Raw genomic sequence first — 13,274 nt, 5'->3', positions numbered from 1 at the left:
ATCATGCTCCTGCATGGTGCTAATAAGTACCTTTTTCAATTTAAAGGTACGCATTAAATATGTATTGCGGAAAAGGTACATAAGTGTACCCTTCACATAGTGAGTGCCTATAGCCTGCAGTGGCTCTGCTCACTTTATTAAGTTTTAATATTTGTTCAGGGTTGAAAGTAACCATGTACTGTAGATCACCAATAAGTGGAAAGTTTATCAAAAATAAAGGGCTGTTTGTAATTTTTTCGGGTATTTGAACGTATAGCCTCCTTGTTGAAACATGGTGAATAGACTGCTCCACACAGCTCTGCTGCAAATACCTTGCGGTTTAAATTAAAAAAATATATTTTTTTAATTTTGTTTTACAAGTAGGCTATTTCACTAATTTCATGAATGATATGTGATAATAAACTTGGTTTAATTTAATTTGAATTATTATTGCTGTGTTTCGCTGAGAAATAGACGTTAATGTTACACAACACCTGATTGGTTAAGAGAGCTGAGAGCGGGAGATAATCTAACGGTCATATTTGGCCAGACTCAAAGACTCCGTCTTTTCAAAAGACCTCATTGTTACATGTAACATGGCGAACAGTGGGACAACTTCTACCTTGACCTGTCTATCCACTAGTGATATTATCACCAAGGTAGTAGAATATGGGATAGAAGTAACTGAACTGGAAGCTAGGAAATTCAGAGGTAAGTGAACTTTACCTTCATTCATGACTAGTCAAGTAGCTAACATTTAGCTAACTAGGGCTAATGCCTTTCATGAAAAGACCGGGGAGATGGTATCTAACGCTAGCTAGCTCCATAGTCCCTGGAGAACAACAGAATACGGCCGGTTAAATGTTTTTGAATGTATTGGTCATAACGTAACCGTGTGTGAAGCTAACTAACGTTAGCTAACTGAACATAGTTAGCCTAGCTAGCAGAGCGCCGACGCTAACCATTATGTTATTTCAAAGACAAAGTACATACAGTGAGCACGCGATGGAGGCATTGTGACAGTTGTCTGCCTACTTTGCTGGATGGGTGATTAGTATGGTGGCTTTCACTAAAGCTCACAGACACGGGGCTATTGACCAACATGAATCTGTTCATTGTGGAAAAGGCACTCATATTTATTTTCTTCTGCTTAAATAAAGGAGAGATTGTTCATTTCCAAGACAACGGTAGTTAGCCGTATCTCAAGATTAGCTACAGCTGTGCTAGTGTAGTGATTGCTTGACATGAGCACATGTAACGTTATGCGGGAAGCAGCCGTCTGCGAAGCTACCTACAGTATGAAATGCCCCTTCACACCAACGCAGCTCCCGTTCTAGCTCCGTGCTTGCTCTTCTGATTCGAAACCGGTTTTTCTTCCCCCCCTTTTTGTTCACACCGCCCAGAGCCCGACTGGTGCTGCCGCTGCTGCGTCGTGACGTCACCGTTTACGTAGCTGATTTTCTCCCCAACGGTGCTCACAACAACAACAATGGGTGCCTGCGTCGGGTCGATGATCCTGTTACTTTTAATTATACGAAGCCAGATTAAATTAAATAACTACTTCTCCAACCTTGCACTTTTCTCCAGAGTGCCGTGGTTCATTGTTTGTTAATGTAGTTCATTCTACTTGTGATGGTCGGACATGGCAACCTGTGTTGCATACATGTTACCATGTATTGATTCCCGATAGCTGCTATAATACAAAACAAAACGTCTGCCTGCTCTCCACAATGATCAATAACAGCGAACGGATGGTCAAAGTAAGGTACAAATAAACAGAATCACACAAAGCCTGGTTAGTGTTGCCTGACTTTATAAAGTGCGTGTTTTTTTTAACAAGTGTGTGGTTGCGTTCTTGTCACCTTGCTCGGCGTTACTGCTTGTTACAACTTCTATTTGCCGTACTTAAACTGTTAGCTCAGGTTAATCTCGCCCCACTCCTACGTAAACGTGACGTATGCGGTTCTTGCTTTTAGACCAACGCTTATCAGGCTCTAGCTCCGAACCGGCCCTGGAACCGCGTTGATGTGAAAGGGGCATTAGCTAGCCATCCATGTAGCTAGCAGAGCGTTAGCCATACTTTACAGCTGTGCTAGTGTATGTTGATTACATGCAGGGGCAGACTGGGACTAAAAATCAGCCCGGGAAACTTGGCTATTATCAACTCAAATGTATTGCTAACCTGACTAGAACTGGAACTGCCAACAATGAGATCGCCTAGCCCCTTGGATTTGACTTGAATGTGGAACGACATAATGTCAGCATGGATTAGGAATGATTACATTCTGAAAAGTGTTTTGAGATTTTCTAACATAATTTGTGTCTTCAGATAATGATGTGGACGGGGAAGCAATTTCTTATGGCCTGACCGAGACGATGGTCGCATACCTCTTTGAAGGTTCCTTCAAAAAGCAAGCAAAATTCCTACAATTTGCACGACAGCTGAAGGAGCCAGAGCCAACTACAACGCTGACTTTTGAGATCTTGCCATATGACTGTCTTTCTCCAACATGGCAAGTGTGACATTACCTTGTTGAACGCTCAATACTAACCAACTGCTTTTATTTTTTACGATAACTTTTGTTGTAGCTTTCATGTCTTAGCTTTACTTCTATGTATTAACTAATCGGGTGGGAAATGGTTGACACTTTCATTAGAATACAAATATCAGTCATGGGAAGCAGGAACATGTGTTTACAATGACATGGGAGTGTGTGGTTGAATGGGAAGGGGTATTGATTACATGGATGATCAAATATCACTCACACATAGCGATAACATGATAATGTGATTAAATATAATCACATGTCCTCACATCTTTTTCAGCTTTTTTGTCCTTTGCTAATCACATGCCTCTTTGTCCTGCAGTCAAGAATATCGGAGTTTCCCTGCTGTGTTTACCATGCCAACGTTCCCCAAAGATATCCAGGCCAAACTGGACGCAAAACAACCATGCCATAAAGTGTCTACTGATAGACACAAAATCGTGAGGATATTGCATGAGACGATGGCACAATACACAATGTAAATATTTATATTGTAAATATTTGTCAGCACACCTTCTACAGTATTGTGATCATACAAATACTTAACTTACTTTCTCATCCTGCTTTCTCTAGGTATCCGACAAATTCTGAATATATTAAAGTGGCCAAAGCATTGATTTTCAGGTATCCTTTCCTGAAGGATATGGAGGGGAATGGATATGTAAGTTACTTTTACTGGTTTTATAGTCCAATGTGGTTTGTTGAATTGACAGATGTTATCTCCCCTGTAGCATTTTCGATTAAGGACAAAAGCCTTTTCGAGAGCTCATTTACATATTAACTTTTTCTAATGAGGTGTTATCTGGGTTACATCACAATATATGTTTTTATTTCCATAACCTGACATGCCTGATTTGTTTGTTTCACACAACCAACTGGGAAGACTCTATGGGAAACTGTTTTGAAAAGGGCAGGCACTTTCAAATATACTTGGCAGGGGATTGGATGAACCACCTGTCTATCATATCTGTGCCCATGCCGTCTTTTGATTGACAGTCTGTCAGCTATGAAAGTGCGACCAATACTGATAATGGATTTTGACGGACATTTTACGATCCTGTTTGTCAAAATGACGGGCAGCGAAAAAGTCTAGCGCAACCTCTGGTCGTAGGGCTGCTCGATTATGGCAAAAATCATAATCACGATTATTCATTGACTTTGAAAACATCCATTTATTGAACTTTAAAAAATATATATATTTTGAACAATATGTTTTAACAGTTGATTACCCTGTAATGTAAAGTAATAAAAAAAAAAAAACCATTTATATCTACATTTAAATAAATAATATCAAAATAATAAATACCAATACAGAAGATAAACAAATATTTTGGAGCGCATTTCCACAACCTACTAAACATACAGTATATAAATATGATAACTAATGTCACTCACGACGAAGGTACGTTTTAACCGTTTGTTTTTTCGTTCTAATTGAAACAAAAAAAAAAGCAGAAACGGGTCTTTTTTTTGTTTTTCAATTTTGCCCCAAAATGAAAAAACGGAAATTCAGCTCGTTTTTTCGTTTTTCTGTTCTTACTGTTAAAACAAGTATACCACTCAATGTTTCGTTTCCATAAGTGGGTGTGTCTCCAGCGCCTCCTTGCTTCTGATTGGCTAGGGTGCCCTATGCTTGCGTTGTACTCTTCAAAATAAAGGTTCTACGTCTTTGCCTTTAGACTGCGTTACAAATATACGCATATTATTATATTCATACATACAAGTACAAGTCTGTCCGTATGTCTGTCTTTCTATGTATATGTCTGTCTCGATGTCTTTCTATCTCGATGTCTGTCTGTCTCTCTTTCTGTGACTATATTTTAGAGTTTAAAGCGTAGCCACTTTTACTCCACTACATGTATTTAAAACCTTTAGTAACTTTACAGATTTGGATTAATTATGTGAAATGTAATCAACACTTAAATCAGACTTTAGTTCCACCTGGAGTAAATTCACAAGCTACCCTGCAGTATACAAAGTCATTCAAACTAGCTGCACCTTTACCAGCTTTGAGAACACTTTCATGATCAATCATTATAAAACATATCATATATATTATTCTGAAATGGACCAATCTGCACAATGACTACTTTTACTGTCGCTACTTTCACTATATTTTGATGATAATACTTTTCTACTTTCACTTGAGGAACATTTTGAATGCAGGACTTTTACTGTAACAGAGTATTCCTACACTCTGGTACTTCTACTTTGACTCAAGTACAAGATCTGAGTACTTTACTTTTACTCAAGTACAAGATCTGAGTACTTGTACTTTTACTCAAGTACAAGACCTGAGTACTTCTACTTTCACTCAAGTACAACATCTGAGTACTTCTACTTTTACTCAAGTACAAGATCTGAGTAATTCTACTTTTACTCAAGTACAATATCTGATTACTTCTACTCAAGTACAAGACCTGAGTACTTCTACTTTTACTCAAGTACAAGATCTGAGTACTTCTACTTTTACTCAAGTACAAGATCTGAGTACTTCTACTTTTACTGAAGTACAATATCTGAGTACTTCTACTTTTACTGAAGTACAAGATCTGAGTTCTTCTACTTTTACTCAAGTACAAGATCTGAGTACTTCTACTTTTACTCAAGTACCAGATCTGAGTACTTCTACTTTTACTCAAGTACAAGACCTGAGTACTTCGACAACTTCTGATTAATGGTTGATTTCCAAATGTTCTGTTGGTTCGTGGATGATAAAATAATAGTGTTTGATTGTATTGCCTTACGTATGCAGCTATTTGCCTGTGTTTAGAAACATAATTAAACATACCATGGACACACATTCAAACTATTTTCCATTTTTTAAACATTGCAGATGAACAATTAACAAGTCATACAGCTAAAGAAAACTACAACAATAATTTTCTGTATGATAATATCATGGAACCTGGAATTTGAACACACACCACTTAACAATAAACAATAAACTTAACAATAAACTTAACAATAAACGACTGAACTGCTGTCCACTTTAGGGTAGGGCCCTTAAAGCATCCAGTGCTGCAGACAGTCCAGCATCCTGGGTATACACTGGCTCCTGATCCCTGCACTTAAGGCATTGGGGAGATGTTATCCTCCACTCCTCCACACAGAGCCTGCATCCCACGATGCTTCGGCAGCAGGAGGAAAACATGGGTCCAGTCATTGTGTCTTTAAAAAGAAAAAAGACAGGTTTTTAAAGATATGCTGATAGTTACTGATTGATGTCATGGACTGTATTTCTGAAGCATGCACTCAAACTGAGAAAGATACTGTTCAGAAATAGATTTGAAAAGATTAACTTAGAATAATATGAAAATCCGGCACCTATACGTTTTATTTTTTAAATACTGTTTGTTACACTGAGCATTATTCAAAGAGAAGATGAAAACAATACCTCTGCAGATCAAACAGCTAAATGCCTGTTTGACTTCTGGCCTTGGTACTACCAAGTCCTGGCTGGCTGCCACTATGTCAGAAATCTTCCTGGTGACTTCTTCCAGGCCTTGGGATGCATCCAGCAGTTCCTCCACCTTGTTGCTCAGTGTGTGGACTTCAGATAGCTCATTTCTGTTTTTGTCACATTTTGAAAATAGTTTAAGTATTAGCAGTCATTTAAGATTTGTTCTTCATTTTATTAGAGATTAAAGAAAGTTATGTATTCCATGGCAAATTAGATGATGCTAAATAAACAAGAGCATGTGGAAACATTTCATTTCTTGAAATTACATTTCAAGGATATTGTTTATAAATGCTGATTGTAGAACGGATGTTGACTGTGACTCTTCATACCATGTGCTGACCCACAGAGTACTGAGGTGTGCTACAGTGAAGCCCATGCTTATGCATGTCTGCCCCAGATGGCAAACGTATATAGCCCTTGAGCTGAAAAAATGCTAAATGGCCAGAAAACAGCCTTTTTCAAATAATGAGAGGGTTTTGCCAGTCTGTTGTTAGCGAGTAAAATAAAGTGAAATGCTGCATATCGTGATCCTTCAGTTTGAGTGCTAGCCCTTCTTTACACATTACATTATTATCCCTATTGATAAATCAGTTCAAACCTTCTCCAGACAAAATCAGTTTTGTTATTCAACCACACCTGCTTCTTGAGCCTCTTCGACGCCATTGCCTGAAAGCAGAGCTCTCAACAGCATGGATCTTTCTTGCATTCGGCTTCCAGTACAAAGACCCTTTATGAAAGAAATAAAGAGTAAAGACACGTGAAAATAAAATGTTAAAAGGGGCACATTGTTGTACTGATAGCACTTTCAGACCCTTATCTTTTGCACAAATGAAAATGAAATATAGAATAATTATATTTACCAATTGTCCCTTCAGACTCAACGATTTCATTCCCAACGGTGTCTGTAAGGATGTACTCCTCACTGTCTCCCATGGCCACATTCACTTTTCCTGTGATCAGTGGAACGCTTGCCTCGGCTTCAACAAATCTGATCATGACCACCCTTGTGGAAACAATCTTTCCATCCATTATTTCTGACACATGTATTGACCTGTAATGCAAAAAGAACAGTGACACACATTTAGTTAGCAACATGGACTAAAACGTAACATTCTAAAGCATGCCAACGTATGAAATGGGCCTCTCATTACCTTTGAAATGACCGAGGGGTGCTAATTGATCTAGTCAACTGACTCATGTTTGCAGTAGACATTGGCTGACTATGACGAAAAGCAAACGGCCGTGACTGAGTTTATAAATAAATGTCTTGCTGGACTGTACGACTAAATTGTGTCAGGGCTGTCACCAAGTAAATGCTGTTTTTAAGTTTCTTCTTGCTTCGCTTCTGCAAAGTTCAATTATAGTTATGCAGTTATTTGTGCAAAACAATTCATATAAAATAATTATCATTGAATCTTTTCACATCTTTTCATGCCATGTCTATTTTGTGCACCAAATTAAGGATAACATCCGATAACATCCTAATAATATCCTTCCCCATTTACAATGTGATATCTAAACATTGTTTTGTTTTTAAATTGAATGACTAACTGACTCTCTCGTCCAGACGACTCGTAGCTTTATTGCTATTGAAACAAGGTTAGCTTGTTACACGTTAACATACCATGTGCCTGTTCAATCAATAATTAATCACGGATCTCTTAAAAATACCTGAAAAATGCGGCTGATTCTGTCGACGCGCATGTCGTCTATTTTAAGAGTAACTTGCTGGCTGCCTCTGAAAAGAAAGTATGACTCCATCTCCGTGTTTATTGTTAACAATATATTGCTATCGCCGTGTCCAACAAGTCGTTCTTGGCGGTAATGTGTGCATTACACAGGGTGCATTTACGGCATGGTGCCGTAAATGTACCATCAATTTACACCAGGACTGCTGTGCGCATGACAGGAAAGTTTGATCGCGGGAAATATAGTCACCCTCCTTATTAATAATAATGGAGTCCAGTTTGTTGGCCTACAGAGAAGTTATACAAAGTATGATAAAAGATGGTTATACTGATCAAAATATATCCGATCATCTCCAGTATGAATGTGGCTTAACAAAAGGGTTCTCCCAAACAAATATCCGTCGCTTTTTTACCCAAAATGGTATAGGCAGATAGCGAGTGCACGATTCCCAACTGGAAGTAGAGGTTGCTAAAGCAGCTGTTGAGGTGAGGTAGGACTATGGCTTAATTCAGTGATGTAAAGTAATTACGTAGATTTACTCAAGTACTGTACTTATTACTTCATAGTAATAGAGTGGTGTAGTGAAGCGTCCTAAAACCCGGAAGTAAGTTCCTTCTGGTTCCCTCGACAAAAAAGCTATGCAATTTCGCCATAGGATTTTGGAAAATAGCTCGAAATAATGTCTGCGGTTGACACACATTTAAGAGACGGAACACGGTTTGTTCAGTCGGATAATCTCCACATGTCTACCCTACTTTTATAATTTTATAATCATAAATCGAATCAAAAGATTTATGATTTTAGGACGTGTCACTGCACGACTCTATAGCCTACTGTTGGGCTTTGGAATGCTGGGAGGAGTAAATGGCCAGAAAGAATCCAAGAAACTTCTTGTAAAATTGACAGGGTTTTAATTATAGTAAACATGACGTTCCTCTGAGGCTGCGACGGGAGAGGGGCCGTATAAACGTTTCAGCTCCGATTATAAACTCTGGTACTTCCAGTCTTCTCCCATTGGTTGGCGGCGTCATATTCCGTTGCCCTCTATTGACGTAGCTAAACATCCATTCATAAGCATTTAAATAGCTATATACATGATAGTTAACCATATAGTAACAGTTGATATGTTAGCATCGATGAGTGGCAGTTGGAGAGGGTGTGTTTAGTATGTAACTACACACGTTTTTATCCATCTCTTCACTAATGCTGCTTGATATGCTACATCCTGCTGTGAATGCTAAAAACAATGCAACTTCCGGTTCGGGAAGCTACTACCCCCGATATTTGTCCGTGGGGGAACAATACATCAGTGGACTAAAGTTCCGGTTTAATATTTATATTGATTATTCTCACAATACAAACAAATGTAACGAGCCCTGAATTATGGGTTTTCTTTGAGACGTAGGAGCTGAGTTGAGGCTTAACAATGATGTGACAGAAATACCCATTAATAACTTTGGACATAATTGTGTAAATAATAATGAGATAACTATTCTGGGGTTTTTTGGTTTCAATTAGAACTAAAAAACAAACAGTTAAAACGTACCTTGGTCCTATTTAGTTTTTGTTTTGTGTTTACAAATTCAGACTGGACCAACATATGGAAGAAAAATGATGACTGGTTACCTGGCCTCAAAAGGAATCCGAGCATCAGAGGGGCGTGTTGGCCGTGTCCTCAGAGAAACTAACCAGCCATATCATGCAGATCGGTATCGTGTAGGTATTATTAAAAAACATCTAGATGTTCCTGTATTGTACATTGCTGTGAACATATTGTGAGAACAATAACATTGTGTTTAATTCCTCAGAGATTAAGGAATTTAAATCCAGTGCCATACAGTGCAGAGTACATGGGTCACAAATTGCACATTGACCAAAACGAGAAACTGGTGATGTATGAGGTGACCCACGTCCTTGCCGTGGACGGATTCTCCAGCAACATTGTAAGCCACTCCACCATGCCAGTGAAAAACAACCTGACCATATATCAAGAGGTTTACCAGTAAGTTTCAGTGCCCTGTTTCTGTTATAATAATATAATAATAACCTAATAAAAAGGTTGCAAACAGCAGACAGTAAATAATTTAGTAAACGTTTAGCTAAATAAAAACACAATGGCTAAATGTAGCTTTATTTGAACAGTTTTATTTGGGAAAAATATTGTAAATCGAAAACTACTGACAGGTAACCACTGTATATTGTACGTTACTTGGTAATTGATTGATGAGATCAAAATTTTAACTGCGTACAAAATTCGCTTTAGCAATGCTTAGGTTGTAACAACAAACATGAAATTCTGTTAAATGTCATAAGACTTTTGTATTGCTGTTTTGCAGGAGTGCTGTCCTACGATATGGAATGTGGGACCAAATCCGAGTAGACCATGGAAAAGAATTCTACTTGACTCTTTTCATGCAGGAGAAATTGGCAGACTACCGGAATAACACAGGCAGACAGCCATACATGCAAACAAAGTCAACACAGGCGAGTTGTTTTTTTATCTGAATTGCAATCAACATGTTCATACATTACATTACATGTTACTTGTTAGACGCTTTTATCCAAAGCGACTTACATACTCAATACTGTGGACAATCCCCACATAGCCATTTTTGTCTTTTATTCCTCACTTTAATATACAATCATGTAAATTACCCTGTGGCGAGACAAATAAAAATATTTCTGATCTCATTCCATTATTCACCCAACTGCTAGCTGATAAAGCTGTCAATAGACCCATGGCGTTCACTAAACTTCTCTAGGGGACTGCTAGCTTTTTCCTATGACATAGGAGAGATACACAGTACTTTTGAACTGGATACAACAGGAAATGGATAAAATACGAAGCCGGAAATTGGGAAAGAAATTGGGAAATGAACAATGGGAAATTACAATGTGCTCTCTACATTTGACTCTTCTCATTTTTGTTTACTTTAAATTACAGAATCATATTATAGAAAGGATGTGGCCAGAGGTAAACAACAGGGTAAACTACCCTCTGAAAGGCGCACTCAACCACCTTGTTGACCAGGAGGAACTAAATCTTGAAGACAACATCACACGATATTGTGTGTCCACTCTTACCTGTCAGGTAGCCAAAATTGGACTTGACCGGATGGTGCAGTCCTGGAATGCACACAGAATCCAAGGTTTTTATAGCAGTTTTCAGAATGTTACTTAAGCCCCATAACAAATGACCTTCTTTATGCATTTTTATAAGTTGTACTTATATCCTACATTTGTTTCTCTCTGTATCCCCTTTTTTTGGAAATGTTTAAATGTGGCATGTATATATTACAATATTTCAATAATTGTCTGAGTAAAGACATATCTACTATCTAGTTTATAGATTGCTCTTATTGCATGAAACATATATATCTGGTAGGTACATAAACAGTCAAATTAAAAACATACTTTTTAAAGTTTGTAAGAAGTGTACTAATAGCACAGGCTATGAGGTTCATTGATATGCATGATATGTAACATTACATTAACAATGGCCACTTATTTGTGTTTTTTTTTAAGGTAAGGGTATCCCAGATCAACTTGCTCATGGTGGGTGCCCAAAGAGACTGCCTGCAGATCTTTTGCCTGAAGCTACAGATGCTGCAGACTGCTATCCTCAGGACGTGGGGTCCTCTCTGACACGAGTGTCGCTGTTTGGGAGAAACCCATTTGCCACTGTGGAGCACCAGACAGCAGCTGAACAAGAATTTGCAAGAAACTATGCGGATATTGCTGAACTCTTTGAGCGTGCCATTCATAACGAGCCAGCACCATTCCAAAACGGGATAAAGGATCTCATAGGCATTGTAAGAAGATATGTGTAAAGGCAAGTGCAGGGATCAGGAGCCAGTGTATACCCAGGATGCTGGACTGTCTGCAGCACTGGATGCTTTAAGGGCCCTACCCTAAAGTGGACAGCAGTTCAGTCGTTTATTGTTAAGTTTATTGTTTATTGTTAAGTGGTGTGTGTTCAAATTCCAGGTTCCATGATATTATCATACAGAAAATTATTGTTGTAGTTTTCTTTAGCTGTATGACTAATTGTTCATCTGCAATGTTTAATAAATGGAAAATAGTTTGAATGTGTGTCCATGGTATGTTTAATTATGTTTCTAAACACAGGCAAATAGCTGCATACGTAAGGCAATACAATAAAACACTATTATTTTATCATCCACGCACCAACAGAACATTTGGAAATCAACCATTAATCAGAGGTTGTCGAAGTAATTAGATCTTGTACTTGAGTAAAAGTACAAGTACTCAGATCTTGTACTTGAGTAAAAGTAGAAGTACTCAGGTCTTGTACTTGAGTCAAAGCAGAAGTACCAGAGTGTAGGAATACTCTGTTACAGTAAAAGTCCTGCATTCAAAATGTTCCTCAAGTGAAAGTAGAAAAGTATTATCATCAAAATATAGTGAAAGTAGCGACAGTAAAAGTAGTCATTGTGCAGATTGGTCCATTTCAGAATAATAGATATGATATGTTTTATAATGATTGATCATGAAAGTGTTCTCAAAGCTGGTAAAGGTGCAGCTAGTTTGAATGACTTTGTATACTGCAGGGTAGCTTGTGAATTTACTCCAGGTGGAACTAAAGTCTGATTTAAGTGTTGATTACATTTCACATAATTAATCCAAATCTGTAAAGTTACTAAAGGTTTTAAATACATGTAGTGGAGTAAAAGTGGCTACGCTTTAAACTCAAAAATATAGTTACAGAAAGACAGACAGACAGACATCGAGATAGAAAGACATCGAGACAGACATATACATAGAAAGACAGACATACGGACAGACTTGTACTTGTATGTATGAATATAATAATATGCGTATATTTGTAACGCAGTCTAAAGGCAAAGACGTAGAACCTTTATTTTTGAAGAGTACAGCGCAAGCATAGGGCACACTAGCCAATCAGAAGCAAGGAGGCGCTGGAGACACACCCACTTATGGAAACGAAACATTGAGTGGTATACTTGTTTTAACAGTAAGAACAGAAAAACGAAAAAACGAGCTGAATTTCCGTTTTTTCGTTTTGGGGCAAAATTGAAAAACAAAAAAAACGACCCGTTTCTGCTTCTTTTTTTTTTTCAATTAGAACAAAATAACAAATGGTTAAAACGTACCTTCGTCACTCACAACCTGTAATGTTTAATTATACTGCTACGGCTTGACGAGGTTAGTAAAAGTTGACTGTACGCTAGAGATCGGAGAATAAAGACACAGCAACTAAAGCTTCCCTTGTAATGTGTTTATATGGATTTATTTATCCATATAAACATATTATTTATTATTATTATATATTATTAACAGACTGCAAGTCACAACACAACCTGGCCGAGAGGCCTTTTAGGGAGGGGGGGGGGGGGGGGGGGGCAGGATGTGTAACGCAAGACACATTGAGAACATCATTGCGAAAGGGAATGCAGCAAAATAATCGTTTTAATCGAGAATAAAATACGATTAATTGCACAGCCCTACTGCGTCCTAGCTTCCACCCTCACTTGCCCACGCGGGGTACGATCTCATCCTCTGACTTACAAACTCTTGTCACCACCTCAAACACTACCAACTACGCCACTGAAATG

At 38.1% G+C, this 13,274-nt stretch overlaps 3 protein-coding genes across 3 annotated transcripts in view; 1 reads left to right on the top strand and 2 right to left on the bottom strand.

Annotated features, from left to right (window-relative positions):
- The window catches only part of LOC307041940 (phosphatidylcholine-sterol acyltransferase-like), a 229,100-nt gene that overhangs the window by 128,078 nt on the left and 87,748 nt on the right, over positions 1 to 13,274 (bottom strand). The window lies entirely within an intron of this gene.
- On the top strand, positions 576 to 11,765 carry LOC307041159 (uncharacterized protein; the record flags this gene model as incomplete). The annotated part of the gene is made up of 10 exons (XM_079684482.1): positions 576 to 690; positions 2,309 to 2,492; positions 2,848 to 3,003; positions 3,099 to 3,186; positions 9,265 to 9,393; positions 9,486 to 9,679; positions 10,014 to 10,161; positions 10,622 to 10,651; positions 10,769 to 10,826; positions 11,203 to 11,765. The coding sequence occupies 10 exons, from the start codon at positions 576 to 578 to the stop codon at positions 11,505 to 11,507; spliced, it is 1,407 nt and encodes a 468-aa protein (XP_079540608.1). The 3' UTR covers positions 11,508 to 11,765.
- LOC307041550 (uncharacterized protein) lies at positions 5,370 to 7,227 on the bottom strand. The gene is made up of 5 exons (XM_079685018.1): positions 7,140 to 7,227; positions 6,849 to 7,039; positions 6,625 to 6,715; positions 5,923 to 6,095; positions 5,370 to 5,696 (listed from the first exon to the last, which is right to left on the bottom strand). Exons 1-5 carry the CDS (start codon positions 7,199 to 7,201, stop codon positions 5,518 to 5,520), a joined length of 696 nt encoding a protein of 231 aa, XP_079541144.1. The 5' UTR covers positions 7,202 to 7,227; the 3' UTR covers positions 5,370 to 5,517.

The sequence above is a fragment of the Notothenia rossii genome (genome assembly GCF_949606895.1).
Source record: "Notothenia rossii genome assembly, chromosome: 5".
Lineage (NCBI taxonomy): Eukaryota > Metazoa > Chordata > Actinopteri > Perciformes > Nototheniidae > Notothenia > Notothenia rossii.
This window is presented reverse-complemented; position numbering and strand designations above follow the sequence as displayed.